Source organism: Agelaius phoeniceus, chromosome Z (genome assembly GCF_051311805.1).
Source record: "Agelaius phoeniceus isolate bAgePho1 chromosome Z, bAgePho1.hap1, whole genome shotgun sequence".
Taxonomy (NCBI): Eukaryota; Metazoa; Chordata; class Aves; order Passeriformes; family Icteridae; genus Agelaius; species Agelaius phoeniceus.
The window spans coordinates 63,212,644-63,230,244 of NC_135303.1; the positions used below are offsets into that span (position 1 = coordinate 63,212,644).

Consider the following 17,601-nt stretch of genomic DNA (forward strand, 5'->3'; position numbering starts at 1 on the left):
AGTAATACTGGTTCAGAAAAACAGATGATCCATTATATGCTAGGGTTTTCAAAAACCTGTCTCCTAGTGATCCAAGGACAAGAAGTTATGTAGCCAGCATATTTAGGCATTTAGCCATGTATTTTGCACCTGCAGTGAGGTGTTTAGGGCAAGATCCAATAAAGGACTTAAATGCTTAAAGCAGGATTTACTAAAATCCAGAACTGTAATTCTGAAATCCCTTGCTTAGCTGCTGTCTGTCGGGGACATGCTTAAACATCCCCATTCATTTTGTGTTTGACTTCAGAATTCCTGGATATCTAAAATATGTTTCTTGGTGTGTCCCAGTCAACAGCTTACTGCCTGTCTCTTGCCTTCACTTGGTAAGGATGTCAGAACAAATATTCCGCCTGTTCCCAGTTTTCCAGTGGATAATTTTTAATTGAATATCAAGTAATTTCACCCTGAGGTCAATGTAGGCTTTTGCTGAGCTGTGCTGTGGTGCTGTGGGGGTCACATCTCTTTCCAGGTTTCTGCTTGATCTTGTCCATAGAAATGCATTTGCATCTGGACATAACTTCCAGGGGGAAATTATGGCCCCAGGGCACTCCTTACAATTAAGCTATGGCTTAGATTTTGCATTTGCACAGTGATAAAATGAAGAGCAGTGTAGTGTAATAATGTGAAAGATAAAGGTATAGTAAAGTGTCTTTTATGAATGCTGAGCACTGACTACTCTTTAAAGTGTTGCTCATGATGCTCTGCAGTGAGACATCACAGAGGAGACTGAGTGTTTAAGTCCATGTCAGCACTCAGTAGAAGATCTTTTTGCTTCAGCCTCTTTTGAGCATTAACACAAATGGTGGGTGCGTATGTGGTTAGTGACTGAATTTTGTTTATGGATAATAGTACTATAGGCTTGTGGGAAGTGCCTTAAGCTGGTTAACGTATTTTTCAAATATAAGGTAGTATAACTTACATTTTTCAAATAGAAGTTAGTCTTCCAGCTTTACTCAGCTTTCTAACACTTAGCTTTTTTTTGATGTTGCAATATTTGGGTACTGTCATGTGTTCTCTCCTTTGATGTGCAGTAAAAAAATTCCACTTTGTCACTGAAGTTTTTCTTTCTTATAAGATTGTGAACAGTAAATTTACAGGGAGATTTACATTTCTATTTTTCTGTTTCCATCAAATTCTCTATTCATTTTCAGTGAAGGGTGAACTAAACTTAAGGAGATTTGTGCTCGTACTAATGCATTCCTTATCTTTTATACAATGGCAGGCCTGTAGAAAGGTCTGCATAATTTCTAACCCTAAACAGGACTGTCACATAGACCAGAGAGGCTTGTTTTTTTTTTTCCCCAAAAATGTGTCATGCAGTGCCATCTAAAGTGACAGTGTAAATATTTACTGTTAAAATAGTAAGGAAAATGTCAATGCTCAGCAGCACTGCTAGTTACATTTTGACTTGGGAAGTGTTTTATTGCTCCATGGCATTTTTTTTTTACTGTCATCAAGTGCTAAGGGTCTTCTTGATGTCCTTCCTTCTTTCCTTCACTCCCTCCATCCCTCTCTCTCTCCCTCCCTCCCTCCCTCCATCAATACTTCTCTCTCACACCAGCTTTCAGCGGTCTCCGTATTCCTGTGGCATTTTCATGTTGCTTTGATGGTGTCTGTCCTTTCAGATGTACATCTTGACATAAAAACTTGTTACAGCTGCATGCTGGTCTGTAGATGTTTGCTTTTCTCTACTTTTGCTTTCAGTAAAACTGTTACAGGGTTACATTTTTTGGGTTTTTTTTCTGTTCATGCTCTTAAGTGAACTGCATGTTGGAAGTATTAACATGATGTTCCTTGTGAATGTAGTTCTGTAAGAATTGCAGAAATTTTTTGCGTATGTGATAATTGTTATAGAAGAATTATATATCCCTTTTAATAGTATTTGATGCTAGTTTTTTTTTAATAAAAATCAGTATATTGGAGGATGATCACTTAAAAGCAGTTTTCTTTCTTAAAAGCAAACATCACTTTGTCTTGTTGATTAGTCCTATATATTGGTATGTTCTTCTCTCATGTAAGTGTTTAATTAGGCATGCACAAGGCCTTGCTTCTTGAAAACTACTTTCTCATTTGAGCAATATCATGAAGTACAAGTCAGTTATTGAAAATAAGTAATTTGTTCCACTAGAGTGTATGTGTTACATTTTCCCCCATCTACATTCCCCACCTGTGTCCTCTGAGTGCGAGGGAGGATGGAGTTTGCAACACTGTTGTTACAGTAGGAAGTCTATGAATTTCTGGTGTGCATGAATGACACTGTGCACATATAGTAGTATTTTAAATTGGAGATACATGATGGAACATCACCTAGACAGGAGTAATAATTTTTACATTTAAGAATTGAAATTAATGGAGGTCTAAATGTATGCACAGTACAGACAGCATGGTTTGCTCCTACTGAGGGTTCATCTAGAGGAGAGCAACATTTCTTAATAACACAACTCTAGTCAATAAAAGGTCATGAATAAAAATTGTCCTCTCAAGATATAAAAGAGTAAAAAAAATTAAATATTTTTCTTCCCTTTTATTTAATTAGGATCCTGTTGATCCAGCAAACACTGTAATTGTAATTCGCTCATTAGTTCCCGGGGGTGTGGCTGAGCAAGATGGCAGACTTCTTCCTGGAGATCGGCTTATGTTTGTCAACGATATCAACTTGGAAAATGGCAGCCTGGAGGAAGCGGTGCAAGCACTGAAAGGAGCCCCGACAGGAACAGTTAAAATAGGAGTTGCCAAACCATTGCCTGTAAGGATTTGGGAATTCAGTGTGTATTTTTCATATAATTGAAGCTGGTACACGCTGATCCTGACTTCTCCATACATTTGTGTGTTTTGAGGTACAGTTGGGTGGCCCAAATATTACCTCACATGTAGGAGTAGCTTGGGTAGTATATTGCTGGTGTAGTGATTGCAGGACCTAGCACACATGTCCTGCAGATGAAAAAACAGCAAAACACCTTGCAAACAGCGGAGTCCTTCAGGGCTGAAAGTTGCCATAATATTGTACACTGTACACTTTACATGGTTCTCTGAATGTGTGAGATGGTGACATAAAGTTGGTTTTGATTTGTGTGGAATTTACTGATTCTTTGCTTTGCAAGGTATAGTATTGTTACAGCTGCTATTCTGCTTGGGGAGGTTGTTTTATTTATTCTGGGTGTTGTGTGGGAGAAACAAGAAAACATTCAAGAGGTTCAATAACAAATTTCTACTTGCAAGCTTAAGAACATTAAGGTAGAATAATACTTGGCAAATTTTAAAATGTAGGTATTTTAGTTAGAAATGCAACCATATAAAAGCAAAAAAATAACACTTCAGAAAATGTATATGGGAAAACAGAGAAAAAGAAGGGATAAGGATAGAAAGGTATGTAGTCACCACCCATGGATCCAGTGACAAGACTTGATTATTGCAATTTCAGTGCCCCTTCAAAGTGCTGGTCACAGTCTTGATCCACTGGGGATGGGGGAAACCCTTGAAACACAAAGTTCAAAGAGTTAATACATGCTCAGGCTAGGTGAGAATGCCCAACTACATCCCATGAGGTGGAGAGTTTTACACTGGCTCATGTAACACCATAGATCACGGGGCATTTCTCCCTTTGATGGTTAATGACACCTAAGGTGTTACAGCTTCCTCTCAGGTTACCATAATGGAGCGAATTACAGCCCATGAGAAGGCATGAATACCTTCAGGCTTTATGTGAGTGTCCTGGTAGGTCTCTAGAGGGGAGTTTCACACCTGAGCCACTTGTGTAATGTCATGGATATGATAAAAAGCACCATGGCACCTTTCAGGATTTGCTTTTTACCAGGCTCTTCCCTTATCCGGCTCAAAACCCAGCTTGTAGCCTTAGGTGGTGGGTGTGCACCCCCTCTGTAGCTGGGTGGTTACTTTGTGCTTGGTCAGCAAAGTGCCTGCTGCTTCTGCAAATGTTTGATGCGTTGACGATTAACACTCCAGCCCCTCACAAGTTTCTATGCAATCTTTGTATTTAAATAGCACACTTTGTTTATGTTATATTGTGTGGTCTTCACTTTGTATACATCTAACTGGTTATTTCAGATTTGGTTTTATAAGGTAGTCTGGAAAAATTTGAAAAAGGGGGTTAAAGGTTACCTATGGTCACTGAGATAGTATCGCAGTAAGAATGCTAGTGAACGAGCATCCCTGGTTGGTTAAGTTCAAATCAGGAGAATGGCATTAGTTCATACATACAAGGAAGATACCTTTCTCTATATTAGTAAGTGCAATACAGTTCAAGGGGTACATTTTTGCCTTTCATAAATTTATAATCTTGTAACCCTTATGGATGTAGATACCAAATTTTCATTCTTAGTAGATCTTTGTGGAGAGAGTGGGAGGGAATGTCTATTGTTTAAGTTCCCAGAAACCTTGCTTTTTGTAGTAAGAGAGTACATTTTAACTTGCTCTGCTAAATTAATTTTTTTTTAATTGGAGACTCCATATTAATTGCAATTGAAATTTCATACTCTAGAAGATGCCACTCTAAAAGAGAAAATGCATGTGGTTTTGTTTCCCTAAAGTTGTAAACATACGGCATTTGCACTTCAATATTTCATGTATTAAATTTGCCAAGTAATTAAATGTTGCAAATAATCCCTGCTTCTTTTGCAGTACTGGACAAATGCACCTACTATCAAATTATGTTGGAAAAAGGTCTTGGTTTATAGTCAGATTACATTTTGTCCTCTAGAGGCTGACAGATACAATTGTGAAACACAGAGAGTAGATGAAGTCTTCCTGCCTGCAAGCAGGATTGCTCTGTGGCTAGCAAGATTATGTGGTTAGGCAAGAGCCTAACCTCTGCTGTTAGGCTCTTTCTCTGTTGGCAGCTGTGATGGCAATTTTAGTTTATCTTTATTAAGACTAGAAATTGAAAATGAGCCTAGACTTAACTTGTGGGCTCTGTGGTATACCTGGACAAACCTTTTTCATTATTTGGGGTTTTAGAATGAGGTGTGAAGCTGAATCAATTCAGGTAAATTAAAAAAAAAAAAAAAAAAAAGTCTCTTTACCCACTGGATACTGTGACTGTGATTAAAATGATCTCTTTGCTGCATTTGGAATCCATTTGCCTTTCTGAACAGCCCCCTGCCCCTCTCACAGAATGCACACTGCACCTGCTGTGTCCAGGCCACTCATCCGACTCAGAGCTTCGTTCTTTCTGCAGCTTTCACCTGAGGAGGGCTATGTCTCTGCTAAGGAAGATTGCTTTTTCTACACTGCCCAGTCACTTGAGGAAGAGGGGCCAGCTGATGCAGCCCTCTTCCATGCTGAGCTGGCTCTGGTTAGTGGCCCAACTTACCACAGATTTCTTCAGTCTTTGCATTTTGTAGTGAAAGGAGTTGCCTTGTCACTGTCCATGCTTATTTTTAGTGTGCACTGTCTCCACATTACTCATCCACCATAGGAGGGATGGATTCTGACTTTGTAGAAACTGGTGTCTAGAGACTTCATCTTTTTGCATGAGCTATGAATCTGGCCTCTGATATGTTCACTGCTGGGGAAAAAAAAAAGTATTTTGCTGATGTTTTCAAAAGTGCATGGCTATCCCCTTGTCCTTGCATGCACTGAACATCCCTTTGGAAATCTCACCTTTTCAGATGTGCACCTTTTCATGTGCCTATTTTTCTATGTATCGTAATACATCACTTTTCTACTGTGGAAGGTTTTTGATATTCCCTTTTTGCATGTAATCCACAAGGAATACTCTGTCTTCAAAAGCTGCAAATACTTCCTCCTAATAATATTCTTCAGCCTTCAACATCAATCAGTGATTATGAGATTTGCGAGGTCAAAAGGTGTTCACTTGTACGAACAATGCGGCTTACCTGAGCATTCAGTGCCTTACATAGCCCAGAAGTTGCCAATAAGAACTCAGATTAAAAAGACACAGGACCTAGGGCACAGCAAAAAATCCCCCAACCTCTCCTCCCACAAAATAAAATAAAAAAAAAAAACAATGAAGCAATAACCCAGAATGCACATGTATATGTATGTATTCTAAGTGTGTATTCTCATGGTTGTTTGTTCTGTTCTGGGTCTAATGTTGAAATTATTAGGCCCTAATTTTCTGGGCACCTGAGCAGGGAAGCAGCTTCTAAACATGAGAACTTAGTTCATTAGAGAAAAAGTCAAAATTGAACAAGAACCTGAAATGTATCCTGTCAAGGAGAAAATCTCTGCATTACTGCTTCCAGCAGTTTTGCTGTTTTTTCACATTTGTATATGACAAGCTGATTAATAGCTTGCTTTTAAACAAGACTGCCTGTTTTTAATTCTTCAGTTTGTTACCTTTAGCAGTTAGGTAACAGTATTTTTCTTGCTCCATTCATTTAGAAGAAGCACGAGTTTTGTATTCTAAATAGCCTTTAATTGAAGATATGTTGAAATGATCAAATTCAAACTGTCTAAAAAATTTGACTTCTATCTGTGCTTCGAATAAAAAAAAAACTTGTGAAAAAAGCAATGAAAATACATGGCTTAATAAAATTGTCAGTCATGTTTGTCAGTTGTCTTAATTAAATGTGCAAAATGGGAAATTAAATTTGCAGTCACCCAGCTGAAGATATGTTTTGAGAGTGCACATATAAGATACTGTTTTTCATAGACAAATCGGTACTCAGATTTTACAGATATGTTCTGAATTTTCACAATATTTTTTAGGCCATAGCTTTGGTAAAACGAATATGCATTTTCAAGAAGATGAACTGAGAGTAAGTTACAGCAAAGAAGCAGTTTGGATTAGCAGTTAAGTCTGTGGGCTTGAAATAATAAAAAAAAATAATTCTTTTTACCCTGAAAAGGAATCAGTGTGTTGAATTACTGCAGATTGTTGCTACTGCTATAATGGATTCATAATATGATTAACCACAGGGGCTGAAAAACAAGTTAGATCCCATCTCAGTAGATGGGTGCACTCATCTGCTTCATACATGTTTATCATATGAGGATGGCTTTTAATCCAGTGATCATTTTGTTGGCCTACAATATGTTCTTGAGCTCTGCCAGGGAGATGAAATAATAATCAAAGTCTAGTGTACGAAGCACCATAAATTAGGGGTTTTAGGGCTTAATTTTATTCTCGTATTTAAAAGAATATGAGTCTTTGAAAAAAATATGTTTCATTTTTTAAAAAAGGCAAAAATACTACCCATGTCAATGTCTGAAACTTTTAAAAATTTTATTTCTCATGTAAGTGTAATAGAAATGTACAAATCCTTATTGTAATTTTGTTGTGAAAAGCAAAATAATTTAAAATCTGTTAAAAAAATCACATAAAGATTTTTTTGTATAAATGCACTTAAAAGCTCTGTAGTTTTCGAAATTGTTTTTAAGAGAGTTTAAAAATAACTGATCCTAAGTTGAGTGAAGAGAACATTCCTGACATGTGGCACCAAGTGAAGTTCACTATTTTTTCCATGCTAAAAAAAATATAAAAGAAAAAAGAAAAAAACTCTAAAGAAATCAAAATATAGACACCAAAAAGTACAGTGGAATTCTCCCAACACTTTGTACTTCTATTAATAGGCATGAGCGTGCCTCAGCCCTGCAACTTACTCTGGTTCAGACTCTTGCATTACTTCAGATATTCTTTGCAACCTTTGAAGAAGTAGTAACACAGATTTACTGGAAGCAGAAAGTTTTTCTTCTGCACTGTGCAAATGTAATTTCAATCTAAAACATGGAATGAAAAAGAAAAAGAAGAAAAGTCTCAGTATGTAGTGGCTGGTGTGCATGTGTTTGAGGCTTATGTGATGTGATGGCAACAGCCTGGCTGATTGAATTGCTTTTGTTGTTAGGTGGACTCTGGCGAGGCAGATCTAGCGGATGAGTCCACCTTAGAATCACAGTATTCTCTGGAGAGAGACGTCTTCCAGGACTCAGTGGCAGCTCTGCATGACAGTGCCTGTAGCGGTGAGGTGAACGACAGCTTCTCTCTTCCATTATCAATTCCCAAGGTAAAATTGAGGATGGTTTTATTGATGGCAAACTTTGATTTTAAGTGTGAGCAGGCTGTATTATCAGATAGAAATGTTTTGTGTCATGCTGGTTCAAAATGCTCTATTTGCTAGCAGGGTAAAATTTTGTTTAGAGTAGTGCTGATATCTTGCAGATGTCTTTTTTTGAAGAGAGAAGCACACAGAAGGCACAAAGCTTGGATTTTTGATAGATAAAGCATGATTTTTGCTAGAAAAAGCATGATTTAGCCAGAGTATGGTGAACTGTTTGTAGTATTAAAGGTGTGGTGAGCAGTCTGCTAGAAAAATATAATTGTCATTCAAAGTATAGTAAAGAGTGGTAACACAAAATTACTCTGTTGCTCATATTTTAGTATGAAAAGCAAGGGTAAATTTTCATCCTTATTTTTACTTTTATGCTTCATAATTTGTTTGTTTCTGTGGTTTTGAATGAAATTTTCATAATGATGCTATCATGAAAAGCAAATCCTTGTACGTCAAAACTCTGCTAATAGTTTTTATGTAAAACAATAAATGAAGATTTATTTCAGAGTATTAAGAAGATAATAGCTTTTTTGGTTCTTAGTCACATACCCGTAATGACCTGATTGTGTTATCTTTCTTTCCATGGTTTTTCATGGTTTTTTTTAATCTTTAGATTTTAATATCACTAACCTAGAGCTTTCCAATTTCCATTCTCCTAGCAGTCTTCATTGAAAACCACTGGGTTTGCAGTCTGTGGTCTTGAATAGAGTAGCTGCTGCTTTTTCTGCCACACCTGAGCTGCAGTAACTCCCATTAACCATTCTGGAATATGTTTAGCTCTTATGAGGTGCTGGTTAGAAAGCAAGATTAATCTTCTAATGGTTTCTCCTAATCCACAGAAGAGCACATTTCTGCTGTGCCAGTGGGACAGCTTGTATTGTTTAACTCCGTAATTGTTACCTAAATGGATTATGCATTTTACATGCTTAGGAGCATTTTGTGAGATAGAGACTGGATTTACATTATATATCGCATTGAGGCTCTAGAAAATCTTTAGTTATTTTCACCATTGACTTAAAGATAGCTTTGGTTTACATACTCTATTAAAATACCATGGTCCTGACTTTTCAGCATCTGTCTCTGTACACTAGTATGAAGTGAGTACTGTACACTAGTATGTACACCGTCTCTGTACACTAGTATGAAGTTCTCATCAAGTAGCCTATTCATGATTGAAAAAACAAACATAGTGGGAAGATCTGTCTGATGAAGACTTTTGAAGCAAGGAAAATGCAGTAAAAATTAAAACAGCACTGTTTGATGCTGTGAGGATTTCAAAGATATTTCAGTTATTTTTTCAGTTATTTCTGGCTACAGGGCAGTTGGTAGATTCTGCCAGGTCACTTTGGTGTCACATTAAAATAGGTGTTGAAAAACCTATTTTAAATAATGCAGATGCTCTAGTGAGGCCATATGTTACTGTAGTTACGAATTCCTGGAATTGTGTTTGTCCTAAAAAATTGCATCATTGGCTTTTCTTTAAGTGAAACAAAAATAAAAATGAGCATATCATGCAACTCTTAATATATGGCATACAAAATAAATGTTGAGTATGATTTGATGCTTGTTTTCACTGATTTGGAAATGGATATGAAACAAGCTTAAGAGTACATGTCCCATCTGCATTTGAAACCTTGTAAAATAATTTAAATAGATTGTAGTATTGTGTTCTGTTCTCAGAAAGGTAGGAAATTATGTCATTGATTGTATCATGCAGATTAGTTGTATTTAGGCTCTACTCAATTATCTTCTCGGCTATTACTTAAACCACTTATTTACTGGTAAGCCTTTTTTGATTCTTGTCTGGGGACAGAGCAAGCCTGTATGTACTTCATGAAAGTTGACAAAAATGAATTCTAGGGCTCTTGAGACAAAATGTTGCAAAATATCCCCAAATCCTGGGAAGCACATCTCCCCAGCTTTTTGGAGAAGCAGTAGAAGAATTAATAGGACCAGTGGATAACAAGACAGATAGAGGTAGTTGATTTTGAGCTCTCTTATTGCATTTCAGAAAAAAATCTCTAATATTGATACAGAGCCTCTAAGTCTAACTTCTGAGTCCTTGAGATACCTTTTTAAAATCTAATGGCCTAACTATTTTTAAAATAACTTACTTTAAAAGGTCAGCTAGAGAATATTTGAAGTGGTTTTTTTTTTCCAGAATGTTGTGATTGTTGAAATCCCTTGAAACATTTCAAAGTCATGGCCTCAGAATTTTGTGTAGGGAACTTAGTCCTAGTAGTGCAGCCATAATTGGTAGATTTGCAATAATTATTAACTAGTAAGCTTCTGCAATTGCATTATTGTATTTCATTGTTGTCACATTTCAAATCCCCCATATTCACCTTTTGCTGAGGTTTGACCTAGTTTTTACTTGTCACTCTCTAAGGAAGAGAAGTCTGAAAGTTTCTGCTCAGTTAAATGGAAGATAGCATTACATTCTTATTGTCTGAGCTGCTTGAAATTCCTCTTTACTTGCTAAGTGTGCTGAAAGTATTGCAGAATTCTTTCACCTGAGAAAAACAACTGTATGCTTGAATTTTAAAAACTTAATGGAGTTATTCAAGTTAGAGTTAGTAACTTGTACTGATTTCTGGTGTTATAAAGCAGAAGAAATGGTCTGAGAAATCAAGTTCTCTTTATAGTAGAATGAATGCCTGTAGGGAACTGCAGATGACGTTGGTCTTGCTGGTCTCACAGCAATATGTTTAAATTCTATGAGATTAGTTTTTGTTTAAGGTTTTAGCATGAAATGTGGTTTTGAATAATACTGCAAATGAATGGTGATTGTTCATTGTCTCCTGTGTTGAACAGTCTGTTGGAGAGGAATGCCCAAATGCTGCAGGTGATTTCCATGTATCTGAGAAGAATCTGTACAACATGAATCTGAATCAGAGACTGAGAGATGAAAAATCTGTAGTGGACAGTAGCCTGGAAACTGCAAGTGATTTTACTAAAATAGATCTTCTGACTCTGGAAGTTTCAGATATCAACGAGAATGAAAGTGAAAATACAGCAACATGGGCAACATCTCAGACAGCATCAGAAGTTGTGCTAAATACAAGCCTTGCTACTACCACACAGCTTGATCCCAATGAAAAAGTAAATTTTTTTGCCTTTTTTTTTTTTTTTTTACAATCATTTAAAAAACATACAGAAAGGCTGTAATTAGACCAAAGAATTTCCTGCAGGAATTGTCACAAGCCAATAGCCATGTATATTTCTTGGATTATTAATTTCCTTTGAATATGTTAGCTCACATCAAAACTTTGGGACATAGACCTTTCCAAAACAAGACAGAATTTATTTTACTGTCATCAAGACAGTATTTTCTCAGAGGCTGGCGGTACAGGGGTATATACAAGTCTTCTCAGACCTTGCCACATTGACACTGCTAGGCACCTCCTGGGAGGGATGGGAGTTTGCTTAGCCCCTGTTAACCTTCACAGGGACATGAGTGCACGTAGGAGCTGCACAGCTGGAATTGGGCCTAGGAAGCCGAGGGGGGGGTGGTGTGAATGTCTTGCATCATGCTGTTCTTGTAAGCCTGTGCAGTTCAGCTCACAAACTGATCTGTCATAGTGCAGTGTGCAAACATAATTTTCCTTTATATGACAGTCACTGTGACCTGTGTTTCTTATTTATTCCATTCAGTGATTTATTAAGAAATGCTTAAAAGAGTTGCAATTTCTTACAGGATTTGTTACTTTGTACTGGCAAATTGTTAGACATCTGTGGTGAATGAATGTGAAGCTCTTGAATTCATTATGCTAATTTTGATATCTCTAAATTAAAAGCGTGCTTTGTGATAGATGTGATACATTGCCTGAATGAAAACACAATTTATGATATTTAATGAAAATATTGATCTTTGGTGAACTGACTTTTCTGTCTGTATAAGGAATCTGACTTATTTATGTGAATGGGTTTTGTGTAAGGCAAAAGTAGTTGAGATCAGTGTGACCAATCATTTTTATCTTGGTAAACTGAGCTGGTGTTATTTTCCCTTATGTTAGGATCAATTGCTTTTAATGGAAAAGAGATGCCCAGTGTCTTTGGAGGGAAATTCCACACCCCAAAATTCAGTCAAAAACATGTATGAGAAGACTATCACTATTGCAAAAGGCAATTCAAGCCTAGGTAAGTTAGTGAACTTTTTTTGTAAACTCTTTAGGAATATGGCTATTGGTTTCCCTTGTACGTTCCCTGTTTAATTAGTAAAAATAAGTATTTTCCATTTAGTGGGAACAGGACATTCATTCTTTGCTGCTCTTTCCCTGTTTGACAGTGATGGCACTGGATCACACTGTCGTTGTGAACACAAAAGTGAAATGTGCAGTCCAACTGACAATCTGTTCTCCCATAAAGGAGTTTAGTGTTTCCTAAGTGTTTACAGAACAATTTTTATGCATTGTTGTTCAATGTACTAATTTAGTGGAAAACTAAGATATAGCCAAGGAATGCTGTAGAGGAACACTGTGGTCAAAGAGCTGAAGATGAGACTTTCAAATATTTGTAAACACAAAATGATCTTGCTTCCTGAGGATGGTCAGATGGGACTAAACATTCCTCAAGTTTGAATCCAAAGTGCCTCAACATTTCTAAAAATCATGTCATTGATAAATTTAATAGGCAGTATTTTTGGCTTAATAATATTATTGTTTTGTAGTGAAGTTCTAAGTTTTTCCATATCTGCAGTCTGCAACTTCCTGAGCATACTGACTAGAAACATATTTTGGAGTGAACACACACAACAGATGATAATGTTTTTAATTGTCCTGTCCTACTCTCAGGTGTGGCCCTGGGCAGTGTGAGGAGGAGAACAGGAATAGAACCCTCTGAGAGCCCATGCTTTGTGTTGACAGGGAAGGCTTTGTGTTGAAAGGCAGTGATGTATGCCTCCTGTTTGTGGCTTGTTTGTTTATTTGGTTTCATTTAGGTTCCTAGTACTGTTTCTTCCAGCCAACTGCATAATCTTGAAGACTCTTTGGGATTGGTAGAGCAGGACTTTGTGTGGGTGCTGGCTAATAACTCTGCAAATGCTTTAAAATGGGCTGTCCACAGAACTGGATGTTTATAAACAGTCCCAAGTCAGGACTTCCTTGCTGTGCAGAGGTGGATGTCAGTTTTTTACAGCTGTGATGCTGTATTTCAGTGGGCATCTTGACATAGAATAAACTGCTTTCTGATGGCTGGATGCTCAGTCTGCCACATACTACCTTCATGAAACAGCCATCCTTCAAAATGGATCTGGTTTAAAATCAGGATCTGAAAAATAAAAAGATGTAGGAAAGGCTGATATGGGTATAAGGTTTATCTTTCATTGGTGTGAGAGGCTTGGTTAACTACTACCTTTACTGGCCTCATTGCCAGGCTGTATGAAGTGTACGTCACAATGCATTTCAAAGCATCTGGATTTTGTAAAAAAAACGTTTCCTTTGCAATAAACTCTTCATTCAGTGGAGTCGGTTTTCATTTATGGATGAATATTTTAAGTGCAGTGAACATCAAAGCAAATTTCATCTCAAGCTTGATATGGCATGAAAATACAAACTTCAGCAGGGTCCATATTGGCAGACATTTTATGCATAAAAAATAAGACTGGTCTTGATATGTACAAAATATGAATGTGAATATTGCTTTCTTCTGGCTTTTGACTGAAGCGTTTTTCTTCCAGTCTGAGTGTGCTCTGGCCTGGGAAGCAGCTTCAGCACAATGACCAGTTTATGCACATGGCTGCACTGCTTTTACCCTTCATTTTTAAAAAAGCAGCTAAGTCAAGAGCTATGAATGATGTTGCAAGCTGCAGCTGCATGGATTAAATAATTGAGGGTTAGGAACTGGCATTTCTGTTTTCCTTTCAAATGGTGTCACCCATATTTTGCAGCAGCTCTTTAATGCCAGCCGCTGCTGGAGCTCTAACATTTTGACTGTGATTTTTTAAAAGATGAGAAGCACCCAAATGCAGAAGGGCTGAAATGCCATTGTCCTGCAAAAAGTTTGGCAACTTTACAGTGGAATTTGCATTTTTAATCTGAAACTGTAGGTTTCCAAAGTGTGACATCAGGCTTTCAGATCTGTAATGATGGTGTCAGCATAGGAAAAGGGAAAGAGTGTCTGTTGTATGTGTGATGTTTTCCTAAAGTGCTGTTATACTACCCTCAGTAATGTCTGTTACTATTTTAACCAAACAGCAAGGTTAGGTTCAGAATTTCAAACCACATGTTGAAAAAATAAAAAGTTTTTATTAAGCAGTATTAAGATAGTGGAAGTCCACTGAGTGGACTTCAGGGTTCCAGCCCTGCCTTTCCCACTGCCTTAGTGAAGAACTAAGTTTTTCCTGTAACTGTTATTAGGGTCTGTTTCATGAACAGACCTGCCTGAAGATAACAGTGACAACTCATGTGTGTAAGAACAGTCACAATGATGCATGAAGGCCATCATAAGTCAGTCCCTATAGGTTCCCCATGGGAGAGGAGATGCCAAGAGGATATCCGTCTTATTCCCATTACTGGAAAGAAAGTGGAATTAAAGGGTATAAATATTGAGAAGCAGTATCCTTCTGCTTAAAGTAAAATATTGGGCTGTATCCATTAGCAATGTACAGACTTTCACAGAAGTCAGAATGCTCTTCTGGGTCTAAGCTACGGCCCACCTAAGAGAGCGGGAAGACAACCAGCATCTCAGTGGGATCTGACTCATGCTTTCTGTGAAAGTAAGTGTGTATTTGTTTTCGGCTAATAATTACCTGTTTAATCATTCCACCTTTCCAAATAGAGTTGTCATAAACAAAAGTAAATGTGTATAAACTCAGTGAACCATTAAAAGAGTGGTGATTTTAAATGGTTTTTAAGTAATTTCATTATCTTTCTTATTTTTTGCTTAAATATTCTGCTGTCTTAATTTTTCTTGTATTGAACTGAGTATGTAAACTGATAACAAGGTAAAGTTACTGTAACTGTGATTTGTAGTTGCTGTCTCAAAGGAGGAGAGTAAGAGCAATGTTTATAGGCTTGGTGATACTGGCAGGTTGGCTGGCTGACTTTTCCTTTCCCTGTGCCCCATTTCTTTATCTTGGCACCCAGAGCTGTGACTCAAAGACAATAACTGTTTCATGTGTTTTTACTATAGGGATGACAGTAAGTTCCAATAAAGATGGTTTGGGAATGATAGTTCGCAGTATCATCCATGGAGGCTCAATAAGTCGTGATGGACGGATTGGTGTTGGGGACTGCATCCTGTCCATTAATGAAGAGTCAACCACTAACTTAACCAATGCACAAGCCCGGGCTATGCTGAGACGACATTCACTCATTGGACCAGACATAAAGTAGGTAAAACTAGATGATGAGTTATGGTAGGAAAAAGCTGATAATCAGTTTTTTTTAAATTTATGCAAGTCTTTAAATGAAAATTTTGTTATTACACATCAATTTAAGTTGCAGCATCAGATGGATAATTCACCTTCAGATTACATTTCCATGGATTTCAAAGATGAAATCACTTAAGTGAGAGGCTTCAGATATTCTTAGAAATCACTGTCATGAGTATCATCATTATTACTGTCCTGCCTAGTTTTATGGGAAAAATAGGATTAGACAGAATTTTGCATTCATAGTATGACTCTTCTGAGGAAAGTTACAATTTTCTCAAGATGTTTGTGGTTCTTGAAGGTGAACTCTCCCAGCCGTTGCACAAGTAATTTCATCTAGTTTTTTTCATGGCTTTTGGTTTTGGGTGCCAGACAGAAAGTGTGAAATATGATGTCAGTGCAGAAAATTAATGCTTAAAACATTTCAGTATGTCTATGACAAACATTAGAAACACTGTTTTCTGTAGGCACTTCCAATTTTTTATTAGTACACATGAATGAGCTGTTGCTCTTGTGCACAACTGTCTGCTCTTGGTAGTAGTAGTTTCAAATTTCCAATAGTTAATACAAGTTTTGAGAACCCCTTTTGAGGAGAAAGTTTCTTTTCCTCAGGTTCACAAAATTGCAAAATTTTAACTGCCTTAGAGTACAATTCTTTCTAATTGCTGTGGTTGTGGAATTAACTTTGCCTACAAAAAGCATCTGGGAATGAGGCTGTTCCTGAAGATGTGGGTGGAACTGTAGGAACACCGATGCTGAGTTTACAGCTTCAAAACCTAATGACCGTTTTCTCTGTTTAGCCTGTGGTAACATTTATTGGGTCAGATATGGAAAGGGATTAATGGAGTTGTTCATAATAGACACCTCTACTTATTGGTAAGGGTGTCCTTGAAAGGATCAGTCCAGTCCCAGTGTAGTTATGGGTGTAACTGAGGTTAAAACTGGGTTCAGAATGGATAGCAGGGCATTCCATACTCGCCCAGAAGTATTCTAGCTTGGAAGAGATCTAGTGTTTTGGGAACAGGTGGGCAAAGTACCTTCACAATGGCTACTGGGGTTACTTGCCTGCCCCATAGCTGTCATACATTTAAGATTATGATTTAATGTAAGCCTGTTTAAATAAAGGGATATGCTCATAAAATGAATTACATTATTGTTAATGCTCTCAGGAATATAAGCGAGTCAGTGTTGATAAAGTCTGACGTTGATAAAGTCTGATTATTACTGTAGGGTTCCAAACTATGACTCCCTATGTCATGATTGAAGTCAGTTGTATGTGCACATGCATGTGTGTGTGTATCTGCTTACAGACACAAATGCTGCAGCACTATTATTCTATGAGGAGTCTTTCCTCATGCTATAGTTCATAATCATAGTACTACATAGTATGTTCACTATTTGTGCTTATGCTTTTATAGCTGCTCTATTTTATGCTGGGTGACTACAAATTTTGTTCTGTAGTCTTATTCTTTTGCAGTTATGTTGGAAATACTAAAATCTTGCCTTAGGTGTGGATATTCAGATTTTCCAGAGAAAAATGCATCCCATTTCTGAAAGATACTGCAGAAAAGGAGCGATTGCTATTCATATTCTTACTCAATATTTTTGTCTTTTGCTTTGTATTTATGTTCTTTTTTGCATTCCTGTGACAAGTTTTAAGAGTTTTTTCCCTCCACTTTAGAAAGTATTTTTCTCCGCTTTAGAAACAGAAAGACTAAATCCATTGGTAGTTTCTAAAGGAGTCTTGCAAGAAAAATGACAGTATTTTTGTGACTACATAATTTTGCTGTAGTACTATTCAGCATAATCAAACTTTTGTTTTATTTTTAACTTGAACGAGCAGTACAGGATCCCAGAAAAATATTATGATACAAACATGAGGCTAACACCCCAAATCAGAAATTTGGAGATGAGGAGCTTCATGTTAAGCTTCACCCCTCCCCCATTCCCCTCCCATATTTGTCAATTCAGAGCTGATGTGGTGCATCACCTTGCAGCATTTTTGATTTAAGGGTCATCATTTCAAAGATTTAAGTTGAATCTCTGCTGTCTTCCTTGGAAAACAAGGGTATGCTAGCATTCAGACGTGACCATCTAGATATCATTCCTCTTAGTCCTTACTTCAAAATTTGGCCTTTGTAGATTGATTTTTTGGGTAGC

General features: G+C 37.2%; 1 protein-coding gene across 21 annotated transcripts in view; it reads left to right on the forward strand.

Moving 5' to 3' along the window:
• Positions 1 to 17,601, forward strand: part of MPDZ (multiple PDZ domain crumbs cell polarity complex component) — a 94,741-nt gene that overhangs the window by 38,251 nt on the left and 38,889 nt on the right. For 18 of the 21 annotated variants that reach the window (XM_077172346.1, XM_077172347.1, XM_077172345.1 and 15 more), the window contains 6 exons: positions 2,576 to 2,785; positions 5,234 to 5,350; positions 7,866 to 8,024; positions 10,884 to 11,171; positions 12,086 to 12,209; positions 15,201 to 15,399. In XM_077172346.1, coding sequence (XP_077028461.1) covers positions 2,576 to 2,785; positions 5,234 to 5,350; positions 7,866 to 8,024; positions 10,884 to 11,171; positions 12,086 to 12,209; positions 15,201 to 15,399 — 1,097 coding nt within the window. The remainder of the gene's footprint in view (positions 1 to 2,575; positions 2,786 to 5,233; positions 5,351 to 7,865; positions 8,025 to 10,883; positions 11,172 to 12,085; positions 12,210 to 15,200; positions 15,400 to 17,601) is intronic. The other 3 variants (XM_077172350.1, XM_077172354.1, XM_077172355.1) reach the window with 3 other exon arrangements.